The 19,117-nt window shown below is 41.4% G+C and overlaps 1 protein-coding gene across 4 annotated transcripts in view; it reads right to left on the bottom strand.

Moving 5' to 3' along the window:
- Window positions 1-19,117, bottom strand: part of LOC143276533 (sialin-like) — a 60,588-nt gene that overhangs the window by 14,918 nt on the left and 26,553 nt on the right. For 3 of the 4 annotated variants that reach the window (XM_076581078.1, XM_076581079.1, XM_076581080.1), the window contains exons 2-4: window positions 8,822-9,172; window positions 7,090-7,248; window positions 4,763-4,777 (exon numbers count right to left, since the gene is read on the bottom strand). In XM_076581078.1, coding sequence (XP_076437193.1) covers window positions 4,763-4,777; window positions 7,090-7,248; window positions 8,822-8,990 — 343 coding nt within the window. In that variant the 5' untranslated portion in view covers window positions 8,991-9,172. The remainder of the gene's footprint in view (window positions 1-4,762; window positions 4,778-7,089; window positions 7,249-8,821; window positions 9,173-19,117) is intronic. The other variant, XM_076581081.1, reaches the window with a different exon arrangement.

Here is a 19,117-nt window from a genome sequence, read left to right as displayed (position 1 = left end):
GTCCCGGGTTCGAATCTCGATTACGGCGCCTGGTGGGTAAAGGGTGGAGATTTTTACCGATCTCCCAGGTCAACATATGTGCAGACCTGCTAGTGCCTGAACCCCCTTTGTGTGTATACGCAAGCAGAAGATCAAACACGCACGTAAAAGATCCTGTAATCCATGTCAGCGTTCGGTGGGTTATGGAAACAAGAACATACCCAGCATGCACACCGCAGAAAGCGGAGTATGGCTGCCTACATGGCGGGGTAAAAACGGCCATACACGTAAAAGCCAACTCGTGTACATACGAGTGAACGTGGGAGTTGCAACCCACGAACGCAGAAGAAGAAGAAGAAGTCGATATTCAAAACTTGGAATGGAAGACCGTATTTTCATTGCAAGACTGACTGACGATAATATATGGTCCATCCCTGTCAGAGGCTTCAACAAAAGCAGGGAAAGTAAGGGACAGAACTGGAGAGATATCACCCCTCCCTCCCCCGCTCTCCTGGAAGATGTGTCGCTTGAACGCAAAAGTACAACCAGCATTAATGCGCAAAGGCAAAACTACATTTAACAAATGGAAAAAAACAAAAATATATATATACACATAAATTCTTTTTTAAATGAACTCAGCTTTCAAAACTAAGATTACATAAACGAAAAGCCCGAATAAGAGCTTAGCTTTCATGATTAGCAAGCACGAAATTAGAGTTCCTTAAATAACGTTTGATATGCATTATTTCAATGATTTAATCAAAAGCAGAAAAACACGAAAAAAACAGTCATTCATTCATTAACCAAAATCATGTATGGCCAAAGCAAACTTAAACACAATCAAACAAATGCTATTACAATTAACCTTGTATAATCAGAATGAGAAACAAGTCATAATCAGTTTGGTATAAACCTGTCTAATGAGAGAAACGTTAACCTATGGCAATAATCCAGTGATGTTTATATTTACAATATTTTATTTCTCAAGGAATGATTTTGAAATGACAAAGAGGAGCGTTTACTTTAAAAACACAACATGCAGCACAGCACAACGAAAAGCATATAGCGTTTATCCTTCAAGTGTAAGTCAGGTAAATTGATTTTACTACACTCATTTATAAAGAGATTGATTGGATTAATATCCAGTTCAATGCGTTTTAGAAAAATACGTATACTATCATCAATGTTCTTCAGGGATTATTGATATTTTCACATGACATGTTAAGAGATTAGTAATTTGTTAAATGCGTTTCTTTCCTTTGTTTATATGTATAATTCTTAATGGATTATTGACATTCTCACGTGACAGATGACATTACATTTACACTTGAGTAAAAACTGGATTTATGGAAATATTTCGAGAACTCGGTTCACAAAATTATGTAAGTCAGTGGATTATTGGAAAAAGACAAGAACACTTTATTGCTTCTAATATACATTAAACATAAAACCGAACTTGCGCTTAAAAAAACATGAATAAAATTGTATTCAAGAGGGGGGGGGGGGAGACAGAGGGAGTGGGGGTTGCGCGCTCGAGCGCGCGTGCACGTGCAAGCACACACACACACACACGTGGTGTCTGTGTTTCAGAAAATGAAGAAGAAAAATCTCTAAATCTGAAACAGCAACAACAACAGCAACAAACAGGATTTTAAGAAATCACCAAAGAGATGAAAAAGACAGAAATCATAATAGAATAATGAACTGTACACATATAATGTCGCATGTAGGCCTATTGTAGCACAAATCGATTTGGAATTTCCCATGTGAAATGATTCAGTATAGACTGATTTAGATTTTCCCATGCGTTAATCGATTCAGAATAAACTGATTTACGAATTCTTACGTGGAATGATTAGGTAAAGATTTATTTGGAATTTCCCATGTAAAAATGAATCAGTATAAACTGATTTGAAATTTCCCATGTAAAATTATTCATTATAATTTGATTTAGAATTTCCTATGTGAGATTATTCAGTGAAAATTAATTTGTTATCCTACATGAGAAATAGAAATCAGTCGCTACTGAATCATTTCGAATTAACGGTGTGTAATGTTTGTTTGTCTGTTTGCTTGTTAGTTTTTCAAATCATTATCAGTGATAAAAAAAAAGTTTTCGTTCAAGCTGAGTCAGTTCAATTCCATCAAATTAAAGAAGGATTTTATTTTGTTAAATGATGGAAGAATCCTATTTTGTAAGCATTCAGTTTAGTTTGGAATTGAAATAACCTCGGTGACGTTCTAGCTGTTCTGTATATATATGTTATTTTGTGTGTTTGATTTCCGATGTACGTATACCCCCCCCCCTCCCCCACCCACCCACCCTATGCCCTACTGACAGAGTAAGGATTGACACTTATCTGAATCTGAATATGTGTGTGTAGGGGGAGGGGGGGGGGGGGGGGGCTAGGGGGAGGTGGTGTGTGTGTGTGTGTGTGTGTGTGTGTGTGTGTGTGTGTGTGTGTGTGTGTCTGTGTTGTGTGTGTGTGTGTGTGCGTGTGTGTGTCTGTGTGACTGTGTATGCATGCGCACGCCAGTGCCACACACGTTTTGGCAGCATGCACTTTTTGTTCCTAAACAACTGCTGCTTCATGCAACTGTTCGCAAGACCCAGAGAGGTGCAGAAGGTAAAATACAGATATATATATATATATATATTTATTTATTTATTTTTTTTTTTTTAAAGAATAAGCGAGATGGGATGGAGGGGAAAGATGGTGGGGAGGAGAGGGTGGTTGGGGGTGGGGGTGGGAAAGAGAGACAGACATTTACAAGAGAGAAGGCTTCAGGGCGAAAGGGGGAGGGGGTGTGCATGGATAGCAAGAGAGAGAGAGCAACAGACAGAAAGAAAGGACAGAAGGAAGGAAGGAAGGAAGAAAGAAAGGAAGGGAGGAAGGAAGAAAGGAAGGAAAGAAGAAAGAAAGGAAGGGAGGAAGGAAGAAAGGAAGGAAGGAAGGAAGAAAGGAAAGAAAGAAAGGAAGGAAGGAAGAAAGGAAGGAAAGAAGGAAGAAAGAAAGAAAGAAAGGGAGGAAGGGAGGAAGACAGGAAGGAAAGAAGAAAGAAAGAAAGGAAGGAAGGGAGGAAGGAAGAAAGGAAGGAAGGAAGGAAGGAAGGAAGAAGAGGAAGGAAGACAGGAAGGAAGGAAAGAAGAAAGAAAGAAAGAAAGAAAGAAAGAAAGAAAGGAAGGAAGGAAGGGAGGAAGGAAGAAAGGAAGGAAGAAAGGAAGGAAAGAAGAAAGGAAGGAAGGAAGGCAGGAAGGAAGAAAGGAAAGAAAGGAAGGAAGGAAGGAAGGGAGGAAGGAAGAAAGAAGGAAAGAAAGAAAGAAAGAAAGGAGGGAAGGAAGGAAGGAAGGAAGAAAGAAAGGAAGGAAGGGAGGAAGACAGGAAGGAAAGTAGAAAGAAAGAAAGAAAGAAAGAAAGAAAGGAAGGGAGGAAGAAAGAAAGAAAGAAAGGGAGGAAGACAGGAAGGAAAGAAGAAAGAAAGAAAGAAAGGGAGGAAGGAAGAAAGGAAGGAAGGAAGAAAGGAAGGAAGGAAGAAAGGCAGGAAGGAAGGAAGGAAGGAAGGAAGGAAGAAAGAAAGAAAGGAAGGAAGGGAGGAAGGAAGAAAGGAAGGAAGAAAGAAAGAAAGAAAGAAAGAAAGAAAGGAAGGAAGGAAGAAAGGAAGGAAGAGAAAAACAAAAAAAACATAAGCACTCATGTGCAGGCTTGACTAACTGGTGCTCCATTCAACGCTCAGAATTTTTTCTTTTTTTTCCTTTGTCCAACACTAACCCAAAACCACTGACAAAGCAAACACACTATCAACTGATAACCACAACATACCGCATCACTTGAAGCTACGAGTATTTCAAAGCATCAAAATACCATCAATAAGTATAAAATCAATGAATGATGATGATGAGAAGAAGAAGAAGAAGAAGAATGAGGAGGAGGAGGAAGAGGAGGTGGAGGAGGAGGAGGTGGAGAAGGTGGAGGAGGAGAAGAAGAAGAATGAGGAGGAGGAGGAAGAGGCGGTGGAGGAGGAGGAGAAGAAGAAGAATGAGGAGGAGGAGGAAGAAGAGGAAGAATGAGGAGGAGGAGGAAGAGGAGGTGGAGGAGGAGGAGGAGGAGGAGGTGGAGGAGGAGGAGAAGAAGAATGAGGAGGAGGAGGAAGAAGAGGAAGAATGAGGAGGAGGAGGAAGAGGAGGTGGAGGCGGAGGAGGTGGAGAAGGTGAAGAAAAAGGAGAAGGAGGAGGAGAAAAAGGAGGTGGAGAATAAGAAGAAGAAGGAGGAGGAAAAGGAGGTGGAGAAGAAGAAGAAGGAGGAGGAGGAGGAGGAGGAAAAGGAGGTGATGGAGGAGGAGGAGGAGGAGAAGAAGAAGAAGAAGAAGAATGAGGAGGAGGAGGAGGAGGAGAATGATAATGATGATGATGATCATGAAAAATAATAATCCTAAAAGCAACCACAAGCATTACACAACTACTGATCGCTTTTGTTTTCACTGCGATACAAAGTAGCTCTAAAAAAAATTATCATAAAAAAAAATCGTAATATAAGGTGGCTTAAAAAAAAAGTGCTGTGCAAGAAACATATTCACAACCGCACACTGCTACGTGCACACATCTATATCCAACACACAGAAAAAGACCTATTCTGCTGGATTTTTTTTTTTTTTTTTTTTTTTTTTTTTTTTTTTGGTGCTTGTCATTCCATCTGCGGTTCTATTCATACATCTATATATATATACACATAAACATACTTACATGTGTGTGTGTTGGTTTTTTTTTCTTCCAAACTTTACCTACCGTTAGCAAATTCGCCTGCCGTAACAAAGTAATAAGAGAGGTTTATGGAAACAAAAACCAACTAAAAAAAAAGAAAAAAGAAAAAAAAAAGAGGCCGGCAATATCTTGTTGCAGGTATTAATTAATGAATTATGTAAGTTGGGCAAGTTAATAAATTAATGATCGGGGGAGAAAAACAACAACAACGAAAGAACACACTTGTACGCTTGCAGGCATGCACTTACACACATACACGCGTTTATGCACACACACACACACACGCATACACACACACACACATACACACACACACACACGCACACACACACACACATACGCACACACACACACACGCCCTTCTCCCATATCCAATTCCACCCCACTGACCAGTAATAATCCTATAAATGGTATCCATTCCTTAAAAGTTTTGATCAATACATTCCTATAAATGGTATCCATTCCTTCAAAGTTTTGATCAATACATTCCTATAAATGGTATCCATTCCTTCAAAGTTTTGATCAATACATTCCTATAAATGGTATCCATTCCTTCAAAGTTTTGATCAATACATTCCTATAAATGGTATCAATTCCTTCAAAGTTTTGATCAATACATTCCTATAAATGGTATCCATTCCTTCAAAGTTTTGATCAATACACTCCTATAAATGGTATCCATTCCTTCAAAGTTTTGATCAATATAGTCATATAAATGGTATCCATTCCTTAAAAGTTTTGATCAATACATTCCTATAAATGGTATCCATTCCTTCAAAGTTTTGATCAATACATTCCTATAAATGGTATCCATTCCTTCAAAGTTTTGATCAATACATTCCTATAAATGGTATCCATTTCCTCAAGCGTTTTGATCAATATAATCATATCAATGGTATCCGTTCCTTTAACGTTTTGATTAACTCACTCAGTACGGCCAGTCCTCTCTTCTCCTCTACACAGACCCCTCGGATGTCCGGTGGGTGTCTGAATGACCCAACCTTTAGCTTCCGTCGTCAGAATTGTGGTATTCTTTGTCAAAACATTCACCTCTTCAGTATAAGAGCCTTCCGCTTGCAATATTTTGATGATGGTAACTGGGGTGAAACGCTGTTAACGTCGTCTCTTTCGCCGTTCGTATGGAGAGAGTTAATATATTCGTAATATCATTGTTTCTCTAACTGGCTTCCATTCCTCTAATGTTTTGACCAGTATAGTCATATAAATGGTATTCATTCCTTAAACGTTTTGATCAATATAGTCATATAAATGATACCCATTCTTTAAACGTTTTTTTTATCAATACATTCATATAAATGGTATCCGTTCCTAAATTTATATAAATGGTATCCACTCCTTGAATGTTTTGATCAATACATTCATATAAATGGTATCCGTTCCTAAATTCATATAAATGGCATTCATTCCTTAAACGTTTTGATCAATACATTCATATAAATGGTATCCGTCCCTTTAATGTTCTGATTAAAATGTTCATAATATCATTGTTTCTATAACTGGCTACCATTCCTGTAATGTTTAGACCAACATAGTCATATAAATGTACCCATTCTTTAAACGTTTTGATCAATATAATATATGCATATAAATGGTATCCATTCCTTTAATGTTTTGATCAAGATTTTCATAATATTATCAACGTTTCCGTTGTTCGAATGTTTTGATCAACATTGCCACACATGGTATCCGTTTCTTTTTAAGGTTTTGATCAATACATTCATGTAAAAGATATCAATTACAAACATAAAAACACACCCCACCAAACCCCTTCTTACCTGGATTCTATTCTTTGTTCATTGCTTTGATTAAACATCTGTGATCAAATCAATAATAATGCAAATGGCATCCATTCCTTTAATATTTTGATCGATATACTCATATAAATGGTATCAATAAAAAAAATTTTTTTTTAAATTTATAAAGATAAATAAAAACATGAAAACCCCAAACACTTCTTACCTCGAGACTATTCTTTGTAAATTTCTCGAATATTTTGTTATCAATATAATCATATAAAACAGTATCCATTCCTTTCAATATTTTGATCAGTGTAGTCATAATTATAAACGGTATCAATCAAAAAAAAAAAAAAAAAAAAAAAAGATTAAACAATACCCACCCCATAAAACCTCCGAACAAAATGGTATCGACAAATAAAAAAAAATACCCACCCCACAAAAAAAAAACCCAAAATGGTATCATTAATCATTATTAAAAAACACAAAAAACAGCAACAAAAACCACACAAAAACCCAAAACAAACGGTGTCAATAAAAAAAATACCCCCTCCCCCAAACAACCCCCCCTCCCCCATCCCGGGCAATTCTTACCTTTGGTCTTGTCCAGCGTCTCTAGGCGCTTGAGGTCTGGCTGCGTGAGGAACGAATTGATGTGGGGGAGGTCGAAGCTGGACCCGCGCCGGTAGGCGGACCTTCGCCTTGCCGCTCCATCCACGGACATCCGGGGGTTGGTGAACGACATTCCGGATCCTTTAGGTCGTGAATACAGCACAAAACACAGTGCAATACGATACGATACGATGCATTACATTACAACACAGTTCGATACGATACGATGCATTACATTACAATACGGTACGATGCATGCGATACAATACAATACAACGCAATACAATACAATTCAATTCAATACGTTACATTACAATACGATATGATACGATACAATGCAATACAATACAGTACAGTGTAATACAATGCAATACATTACATTGCAATACGATACCATATGATATGATATAATACAATATATGGCAACACAATGCAATACAATACGATACGATACAATACAACACAGTGCAATACAATACAGTACAGTGTAACAGAATGCAATACATTACATTACAATACGATTCGATACGACACGATAAGAAATGATACAATACAACATATGGCAACACAAAGCATTACAATACGATACGATACAACACAGTGCAATACAATACAGTACAGTGTAATACAATGCAATACATTACATTACAATACGATACGATATGATAAAATACAACATATGGCAACACAGTGCGATACTATGATACGATACAATACATACAGTGTAATACAATACAATACATTACATACGATAAGATAAGATAAGATACGATACGATACAATGCAAGACATTACAATACATTACAATAAGATATGTTATCATACAATACAGTGCAATACAATGTAATACATTACAGTATAATACGACACAACACGACTCGATACAATACGATACAATACAATACAATGCAATACAATACAATACAGTACTATGTGTGGGTTGGAGGGGAAGGGCATTTCCGATCCTTTTGTTCGTAAATACAGCAACAGCAACAACAACAACAACAAACACAGTGCAATACAATGCAATACAGTTCAGTTACAACTGCAACACGGTATAATGAAACGCAATGCAGCGCAATTAATTCCACCACAATACAATACAGTACAGTGAAATACAATACAAAGCAACGCAAGTTCACTACACTTACTATTCAGTACCATGGAATGCAATGAAATTACAATTACAAAACAAGACAATGCAATACAATACAAATGAAAAACTGTCACTCAACACACACACACACACGCACACGCACGCACGCACTCCCTCTATCCACCACTCTATTCCCGCACAAGAAACCAACCAAGAATATTTACAACAATAAACTGAGTACAAACTATTTAAACATTTGAAACAAAGAAGAAGAATGAGGAGAAGAAAGAGGAGGAGGAGGAGGAGAAGATAAGAAGAAGAAGCAGGAGGAGGATGAGGAGAAGAAGAAGAAGGAGGAGGAGGAGGAGGAGGAAGGAGGAGAAGAAGGAGGAGGAGGAGGGAGGAGGAAGGAGGAGAAGAAGAAGAAACAAAAAACAAACAAACGCGCACACAACAAAAACAACGACGATAACAACAACAATAAAATAACAACAAACTATCTAAACATTAGAAGAAGAAGAAGAAGAAGACGAACAACAACAACAACAACAAGAAACAAACAAACAAAAACACCACCACCACCACCACAAACAACAACAACAACAACAAAACACTCACCCGCACGGGCGAATCTCTGACGTCTCTCCGCAGACTCAGAGCTGGCGGATTTGGACATCCTGTCAGCCGATCCTGGGGATTTCAAGGAGGGATTCGATGAGGTCTTCTTGCCGATGCTGCCGTCCGAATCCTGTTTGGGCGGCATCCCGGGCTTGGTGGGGGAAGACATCTTGGCGGTGGTGGTGGTGGTGGCGGTGGTGGTGGTAGTGGTGGTGGGATTGGAACCTCAGTGCTTGGCTGTGTGTGGCCCAGTGGTGATGGAGGAGAGAGAGAGAGAGTGTGGCTTGGGTTGGGCGGGTCAGTTGGTTAACTGGGTGGGAGGAGAGCTGGGTCTGTTTCGTGAGTGAGGAGCTGTGGAAGAGAAAGAAATAGATTTTTTGTGTGAGTGTGTGTGTTACAAAAGGTTAGCGTTTTTTTTTTTTTTTTTTTTTTTCTCTCTCTCGTTTGGTTGGTTTACCTTTGAAAAATAGGCAAGGCAAAGCAAGAAGTTTATTTTATGTGCCCCTTTCAGTCTGAAATTTCATAGTGCTCTCTCTCTCTCTCTCTCTCTCTCTCTCTCTCTCTCTCTTCTGTCTCTGAGTGTATTGACGTTGTTTCACTATCAAAGCAGATTCATTTTCTGCAGAGGTTTTTTTTTTTTTTTGTTTTTTTTTTAAATCCAGGAGCAACTCTTTTGTTGCCGCGGGTTCTTTAACGTGCGCTAAATGCATGTTGCATCAGTGCACAAACAGGATCTCGGTATTTCGCCTCATCCGAGCGACAAAAGCACCCAGACCCGTAACTACACTCGGGGTGTAGGGAAGACAGTGGGGTGGAGGGTGTAAGGGTGGTGGAAGTAAAAACAACAACAACAACAACAACAACAACAACAACACACACACACACACACAAAACAAACAAACAACAAAAAAACAAACAAAAAAAACCCACACCACCTAGTCTGTACATGGGACATCGAACCCCAACTTGGACACTCCCTTTCTACATGATAATCAGTCGTGTCCGACTATGACCATCAGAACAGCAGAGGAGGCAACTGCTGTTCCGACTATTTGAGCAAGAATTTGATTATAGTGGAGAGCGTCTTGCCCCAAGTTACATCCCCACTCTCTCGGCCAAGTGGGTTTCTAGGACAGTCGGCGTTGGGGATGGTTCCCAAAGGCCAACTAGCCCACACAAGGCTGCAGCACTAAGAGCCAGTGCAATTTTGCCTCCTAGTTTGAGAGTCATAGTCCTTTCTACATTAGTGCAGCAGCAATAACTACCGTCCCACTGCCCAATCAGTTAGTTAACCTTCCTGCCTTTCCGAATGACTACACGCTCTGTTCCATTTTCCACTTACCCGGCCCCCCCCAAAAAAAAAAACGGAGTATGGCTGCCTACATGGCGTGGTAAAAACGGTCATACACGTAAAAGCCCACTCGTGTGCATACGAGTGAACATGGGAGTTGCAGCCTACGAATGAAGAAGAACAAGAAGAACAAGAACAAGAAAGAAGAAGAAGAAGGAGAAGATTTTCCAGTCAAACCTGGGGGAAAGGGCGAGAGCGGGATTCGAACCCACACCCTCACGGACTCTGTGTATTGGCAGACGAGTGTCTTAACCATTCTGCCACCTTCCTCCTTAACAGTAAACCGAGGTCCCCGTGTGCAGCGCACACTTGGCGCATTGTAAAAAAAATTATTAATTTTTTTTTCAAGCAGAAAAAAAGAACCCATGGCAACGAGAATATTGTCTGCCCTCTGGCAAAATTCTGTGGAAGAGATCCACTCGGATAGGTACGCAAATATAAACTTTTATACGCATGCACTCAAGGCCTGACTAACTGAGCGCGTTTGGTTACGCTGCTGGTCAGGCATCTCGCCTGGCAGAGGTGGTGTAGCGCATATGGGTTTGTCCCGAGCGTATGGGTTTGACGCCCGCCTCGTCGAGAGACTGAAACTGATCTGCCTTCTCCATCACTCCTATCCTCCCCATACCCACACCCCCTCGCCCCACCCCCCTGGTTACTCTCACCACCTTACTCACCCCTCTGATCCTTCTCATCCCCACCCACTCCTAAACTCTTCTCTTTCCTCTCTGCGCATGCGCGCGCGGCGCGTGCATGTAATGAGGGCACACCTGGCGTCTCAGGATCTATAATTATTGCCTCCCTTTTTTTCTTTCTCTCTCTCTCTCTCTCTCTCTCTCTCTCTCTCTCTCTCTCTGCGTGCTGTAACGCAGCAGTAGTGTTTACAAGATCTTATGCACGTACTCGATAAAAAATAAATAAATAAAAAAAGGAAAAAAAAACTATTAAAAAAAAAAAAAAAAAAAAAAAGCACACAAAAAAACCCACCACCAACAACAAAACAACTGATTTCCGATACCGACAAAAATTAATGGTCTTCTTCTTCTTCTTCTTTGTCACTATCATCATCATCATCATCTTCTCCTCCTCCTTCTTTAGCGGCCTTGCTGATAACTCCCCCCCCCCCCCCCCCCCCCCCGCACACACACACACACACACACGCACGCACACACCCTCACACCACTCCTAAAACCCATCTCCCTCAATCTTGTCAGTTTAGAGAGAAGAAGAAGGAGAGAGACAGAGAGACAGAGAGAGAGAGAGAGAGAGAGAGTGTGTGTGTGAGTGTGTGTGTGTGTGTGTGTGTGTGTGTGTGTGACCTTCACAGCAAGGTCGGTCCTGACGATTAAATTTGGTTTCGATGCTGCAGCCGCCTCCTCCTCCTCCTCCTCCGCCTCCCAGTCTCTGGCAGCAAATTTGACGATCGATTCGTTCCGCATGGCGAACCAAAGAGTAGTTCCACAGCATGGTTCACGATTGGGTCAATAAAAAAAAAGGCATCGATTTTAACGTCCTTTAACTCACTCAGTACGGCCAGTCCTCTCTTCTCCTCTACACAGACCCCTCGGATGTCCAGTGGGTGTCTGAATGACCCAACCTTTAGCTTCCGTCGTCAGAATTGTGGTATTCTTTGTCAACATTCACCTCTTCAGTATAAGAGCCTTCCGCTTGCAATATTTTGATGATGGTAATTGGGGTGAAACGCTGTTAACGTCGTCTCTTTCGCCGTTCGTATGGAGAGAGTTAACCATCGTGGAACCATGTGGTTTGCTACGAATCCACACGCACACACACACACACACACACACACATTCAAAGGTAAACATCAACAGATTTTAAACATTCGTTCAATCATTGAGCATCTACAGTGGTTAGCTACGAATCGAAAAAAACAAAAAAAAAAACAAACAAGAGAGGCAAGGCCTTCAAGACTCACTTGTGATAAATTAAGTCCCCTAGCATTAATTACAGAGTAATTTCCCTTTTTTTTTACTATCTGCACCAAAAACGTTTGCAAAATAAAGAAAAAATCCCATGCTTAGCAAAAGAAGTTCCTGTTTGAACAAAAAAATGATAATAATGACTCCTCTTGTTGTTGTGTCAGAATAAGAGGTCAAAGAATACAAAAAATATAAATATAACAGTAAATGCAGTTTGCATATAATTAGGCTTCTTTTTTTAAATATTTTTTGTGCCCATCCCAGAGGTGCAATATTGTTTTAAACAAGATGACTGGAAAGAACTGAATTTTTCCTATTTTTATGCCAAATTTGGTGTCAGCTGACAAAGTATTTGCAGAGAAAATGTCAATGTTAAAGTTTACCACGGACACACACACACACACACACACACACACAGACAACCGAACACCGGGTTAAAACATAGACTCACTTTGTTTACACAAGTGAGTCAAAAAACAAAACAAACCCACATACATTGATAAGGTTAAGGTCTTGATTTATCATTCATCAACCATCGTAGAATGATGTTGAAGGTTCGCAGTGTCAGTAGTAGCATCAGCTGTAGTAATAGCAGCAGTAGTAGTAGTAGATGTAGCAGTAATAGTGGTAAAAGCAGCAGCAGCAGCATAGCAGCGGCAGTCGTAGTTGTAGCAGTAGCAGTAGCAGTAGCAGCAGCAACAACAGCAGAAGTATTAGCAATAACAACAGCATCAATTTCTCTCCTTGAGATAATAAAAGTAATCTGTATTTCAACAGCAGCACCGGCAGTAATATAGTAGCATGCAGTAGTCTTCCATGTTACAATCTTTCCAATTTATGATATTGAGAAGTGCGCGCACGCACGTGAGAGTGTGTGTGTGTGTGTGTGTGTGTGTGTGTGTGTGTGAGAGAGAGAGACTGAGAGAGAGGGAGAGATATAGGGGAGAGAGAGAGAGAGAAAGGGGAGAGAGAGGGGGGAGAGAGGGGAGAGAGCGACTGAGAAAGAGGAAGAGAGGGTAAGGGGGAGAGAGAAAGACAGAGAGAGAGAGAAAGACTAAGAGAGAGAGAGAGAGAGAGAGAGAGAGAGAGAGAGGCAGACAGACAGACAGACAGACAAAGTCAGAGAGGGAGACAGAGACAATCAGAAACGTTCAAAAGTCAAGACAGTTGAATTAACAACAAGCATGCGTGTTTTTGACACAAACGCAATCACAGGTAGCACTGAAACAAACAAACAAACAACCAAACAAACAACCAAACAAACAAACCCAATACACTAATAGAAAGGTGCGGACTGAAATAAAACGTCAACAGCGCAGTAAGAGTAAAAGCATGGACGGGGAGGGAGGGAAGGGCGTGTTTGGCGTGTGTGTGTGTGTGTGTGTTGGGGGTGGGTGGTGGGGGGGGATGGGGGGTGGATGGGTGGAGTGGGTGGTTAGTGTGCAATGGTGTGGGAGGGAGGAGGGGGTGGTGGAGACAGATGACGTCATTCGCTAGTGGGGGGGGGGGGGGGGGAGGGGGGGGGTGGAGTCAAAACTACGTATCAAATCCGTTTGTGGAAGAACGGAAAGAAAAAATTAATGTCATGACTGAGAGAGAAAGGATGGTGTGGATTGAGGGGGGAGAGAGAAAGAGAGAGAGGGAGAGGGACACAGAGACAGACAGACAGACAGAGACAGAGACAGACAGAAAGAGAGAGACAGACAGAGAGAGACAGAGACAGAGAGAGAGACAGAGAGAGACAGACAGACAGAGAGAGACAGAGGGAGACACAGACAGAGAGAGACAGACAGAGACAGAGAGACAGACACACAGACAGACAGAGAGAGACTGAGAGATTGATTGATTGATATGGATACTTATACAGCACCTATCCTCGGTCGTAGACCAAGCTCTAACTGCTGTACAAACACGGGAGTCATTTGCAACTTACATGCTGCCTACCTACCTGGGTAGAGCCGACTTGACGGCTGCCACCGGGCGCTCATCATTCGTTTCCTCTGACATTCAATCAGATTTCAGGCACGCACACATACACACTCAGACAGCCATGTGACATTTTACGTGTATGACCGTCTTGTTCACCTACCCCACCATGTGGAGAGAGACAGACAGACAGACAGACATATAGACAAGACAGACAGATAGACACAGAGAGAGAGAGAGAGAGAGAGAGACTGACAGACATATAGACAAGACAGACAGATAGACAGAGAGAGAGAGAGAGAGAGAGAGAGAGAGAGAGAGAGTGACAGACATATAGACAAGACAGACAGAGATACACAGAGTGAGACAGACAGACAGACATATAGACAAGACATACAGAGCCACAGAGAGAGATAGACAGACATACAGACAAGACAGACAGACAGACATATAGACAAAACAGACAGAATAACACAGAGTGAGGCAGACAGACATATAGACAAGACAGACAGAGACACAGAGAGAGAGACAGACAGACATGTAGACAAGACAGAGACAGAGAGAGACAGACAGACAGACAGACATATAGACAAGACAGAGACAGAGAGAGAGACAGACATGTAGACAAGACAGAGACACAGAGAGACAGACAGACAGACATATAGACAAGACAGAGACAGAGAGAGAGAGACAGACATATAGACAAGACAGACAGAGACAGAGAGAGAGAGACAGACATATAGACAAGACATACAGAGACACAGAGAGAGAGACAGACAGACATATAGACAAGACAGAGACACAGAAAGAGACAGTTAAAAGCATACGTTCGCTCGCGCGCGAACACACACACACACACACTCACACACAAACATATATACACACACAAACACAGACACGCAAGCACACGCACACACATACATACACACACACACACACACACTGACACACACATACACAAACTCACACACATACATACACACACACACACACACACACACACTGACGCACACACACACATACACACACTCACACACACACAACTGAATGACAAGAACGACAAGTTGTCAGCACAAGACAATGAAACATTCTTCATAACACTCCTCCCCACCCCCACCCTCACCCCTCCCTTCACCACCACCCCCACTCCCCCTTCACCCCCCCCCCACGTCCAATAATGTACACAGTCTACACCCATAGTTTGAATGTGTACATAATTATGTGTGTGCTGGTAAAAAAAAAAAAAAAAAAAAATTGCAGTATCAGTGTAGCTCAAGGAGGCGTCACTGCGTTCGGTCAAATCCATAAAATGCACTGGCTCTTTAGTGCTGCAGCCTTGGGGGCGACTAGCTCGGTTGGACTTTGGGAGGAACCACCCATCCCCAACGCCGACCGTCCTAAAAAATTGGCCGAGAGAGTGGGGGTGTGTAACCTGGGGCAAGACAAGTGGAGTGATAGCCTAGAGGTAACGCGTCCGCCTAGGAAGCGAGAGAATCTGAGCGCGCTGGTTCGAATCACGGTTCAGCCGCCGATATTTTCTCCCCCTCCACTAGACCTTGAGTGGTGGTCTAGACGCTAGTCATTCGGATGAGACGATAAACCGAGGTCCCGTGTGCAGCATGCACTTAGCGCACGTAAAAGAACCCACGGCAACAAAAGGGTTGTTCCTGGCAAAATTCTGTAGAAAAATCCACTTCGATAGGAAAAACAAATAAAACTGCATGCAGGAAAAAATGGGTGGCGCTGTAGTGTAGCGACGCGCTCTCCCTGGGGAGAGCAGCCCGAATTTCACACAGAGAAATCTGTTGTGATAAAAAGAAATACAAATACAAACACTCTCCAATGTAATCAAATTCTGGAGCAAAGAGTCGGAACAGCAGCTGCCTCTTCTGCTGTTCTGAGAGAGCAAGCCCTTTAATTGAGAGTTGTAGGAAGCGGCAAACGAATCGATAGAAATCATTATTTCCTTTGTGTTTCCAGTGTTGTCATCTTCTTGTCAGGAGAAAGTACTGTGGATGAACGTAAGTTAATGAGCATTTTTCTCGCTCTTTCATCCTATTCACCCTTTATTTTTCTCAAGCCCTGACTAAGCGCGTTGGGTTACGTTGCTGGTCAGGCATGTGCTTGGCAGATGTGGTGTAGCGTATATAGATTTGTCCGAACGCAGTGACGCCTCCTTGAGCTACTGAAACTGAAACTGAAACTGTTCTGATGGTCATAGTCGAACACGACTGACTATCATACATAAATACATACATACGTACATACATGTGTGCTGAAAAGATTTAAGGCGTAGTAAGTGTCTAACTCACCACGTCACAAGTTCAAAGTTAAAAAGGCTAAAGGTTTCATAGCCTCTTTCGGCCATTGGGGCGGTTGTGAATTCACATTCACTGTGTCTAGGACTCGGCATGGGAAGGCGAGGCCCAGTCCTCTCCTTACAGTCGTTTTCAACCTTCCCCAACTCCAAGTCAGGTATGATGGAGTCTCCTGTCGGACCGACGGATGAGTAGGGACAGACAGGCTTATCTGTCGGTGTGTGTCCTCATAATTATGGGAGAAGAGGCCGATTCTGGGATGCGCAGCACTTCCCAACAGGTGTTGGCAAGGGAAAAACGTCTCCAGAAGTTGAGCCCTGCTTCCTTCAGTCGCTCACGCTTCTCCTTAATGGCCAGCGTTCTCCCCCTCTTTCAACCTTCCCCAACTCCAAGTCGGGTATAGTCATACACCCATTCACACCTGGGTGGGTCACGTGAAGAACATCGGAGCAAAGTGGGGTGGGTGGGGGAGTGTGGAAGGGAGGGAGAGAGAGAGGGGGTGGGGTTTGGGGTTTGGCGACAGATGGGGTTTTATGTAACCGGAAAACTACAATGGTAAAAAAAAAACCTGTTGCTTTCTGCTGTTTTGCGGAACGAAACCGAGTAAGAATAAAAGAGAGGCGGATATGGACTGTGGAGGGTGAGGGGGCGGGGGTGGGGGTGCGGGGGGGGGGGGGGAGGGAGGTTTGAGGGATTGGTTGGCGTGTGTGCGCAGAGAGGAAGCCGTGTGTGTGTGTGTGTGTGTGTGTGGGTGTGTGTGGGTTTGTGTGTGTGTTTGTGCGTGCGTGTATGTGTGTGTGTGTGTGTGCGTGTGTGTGCGTGTGTATGTGTGTATGTGTGACCGTGCGTGTGTGTGTGTGTGTGTGTGTGCGTGCGTGCGTGCGTGCGTGTGTGACCGTGTGTGTGTGTGTGTGTGTGTGTGTGTCCTTACACCCTCGGTAAACTATATATGCATATATATATATATATATATATATATATATATATATATATATATATATATGTATGTGTGTGTGTGTGTGTGTGTGTGTGTGTGTGTTTACCTTTTTCTACTGATTAGTTTATTCCTTTAATTTGTGCATCTTTTTTTTTTTTAATGAAAAGCGTTCAGTTCATTAATTAAGCTGTCATTTTTCAGATACAAAAACATCTGTCAACGAAAGCGACCTTTCTACAGACCATCAAAACCAAACGACGTGCATTCTTGACACTCGCACTGTATGACAACAATGGCAACGAAATTGGGGGGGGCAAAAAAAACACACACAAAAAAAACAAATAAAAAAACGAGCTTTATATCCTGTTGCGTCATAGAAGAAGAAGAAGAAGAAATATGTAAAGCTATTCACATTCATACAAAAGAAGAAGAAGAAGAAGAAGAAGAAGAAATAAGTAAAGATATTCCCATTCATACAAAAGAAGAAGAAGAAATAAGTAAAGATATTCCCATTCATACAAAAGAAGAAGAAGAAGAAGAAATAAGTAAAGATATTCCCATTCATACAAAAGAAGAAGAAGAAGAAATACGTAAAGCTATTCACATTCATACAAAAGAAGAAGAAGAAGAAGTATGTTAAGCTATTCACATTCATACAATCTGAAGAATCTCGCTCTGTTGCTTTTTCTTTAATTAAATACTTTTTTTTTCTTGTTTAAATCTAAATGTGCGGGATTCTTTAGCACGAAAAGCGAAAAATTAAGTTCTTATTTCCTAAATCTCTCACTGAGTAGATCAAAGAAAGACATGAGGCAGAGCCTTCAAGACTCACTTGTGCTTCACGCTTTATCCTGTAAAGGAATCATTAGGAGGAAAAAAAAAGAAGAGATTTTAAAAATGGTTGAAAAGTGCTCCGCATTAAATATGATGGATAAGCTTGGGAGAAGAAAAAAGAAAAGAAATGTATTGTTTAAGACGAGAAAGATCAGTTTAAAGCAAATTAAGTCCCCTAGCATTAATTACAGAGTAATTTCCCTTTTTTTACTATCTGCTCCAAAACGTTTCCAAAATAAATAAAACTTCCATGCTTAGCAAAAGAAGTTCCTGTTTGAACAAAAAATGATAATAATGACTGCTCATGTTGTTGGGTCAGAATATCAGATCAAAGTGCCACGTTTAGAGAATACAAAAAATATAAATAAATATAACAGTAAATGCTGTTTGCATATAATTAGGCTTCTTTTTTTGTTCTTTTTTTTTGTGCCCATCCCAGAGGTGCAATACTGTTTTAAGCAAGACGACTGGAAAAAAACTGAATTTTTCCTATTTTTATGCCTAATTTGGTGTCAACTGACCAAGTATTTGCAGAGAAAATGTCAATGTTAAAGTTTACCACGGACACACACACACACACACACACACAGACAACCGGGTTAAACTATAGACTCACTTTGTTTACACCATTGAGGCAAAAAAGGAAAGCAGCTATTGAAAAGTACCTTCGCATTCTCCTCCGAACCCAAGCATTATTACCGGATCCACGTCAGCCAGTGCTATTTCTGGCAGGGAAAAGAATTACATCAGAATGAAGTCAGGTGTGAGTCGAATCCCTTAAGTATTCATTAATAGTGCGTTGAGTGAAAAACGAACACTGGAAGTTTTTGTTTGTTTGTTTGACGGGCGAAATAGCCGAGTGGTTAAAGCGTTGGACTTTCAATCTGAGGGTCCCGGGTTCGAATCACGGTGACGGCGCCTGGTGGGTAAAGGGTGGAGATTTTTACGATCTCCCAGGCCAACATTTGTGCAGACCTGCTAGTGCCTGAA

Source organism: Babylonia areolata, chromosome 32, assembly GCF_041734735.1.
Source record: "Babylonia areolata isolate BAREFJ2019XMU chromosome 32, ASM4173473v1, whole genome shotgun sequence".
In the NCBI taxonomy this organism is placed as follows: domain Eukaryota; kingdom Metazoa; phylum Mollusca; class Gastropoda; order Neogastropoda; family Buccinidae; genus Babylonia; species Babylonia areolata.
This window is presented reverse-complemented; position numbering and strand designations above follow the sequence as displayed.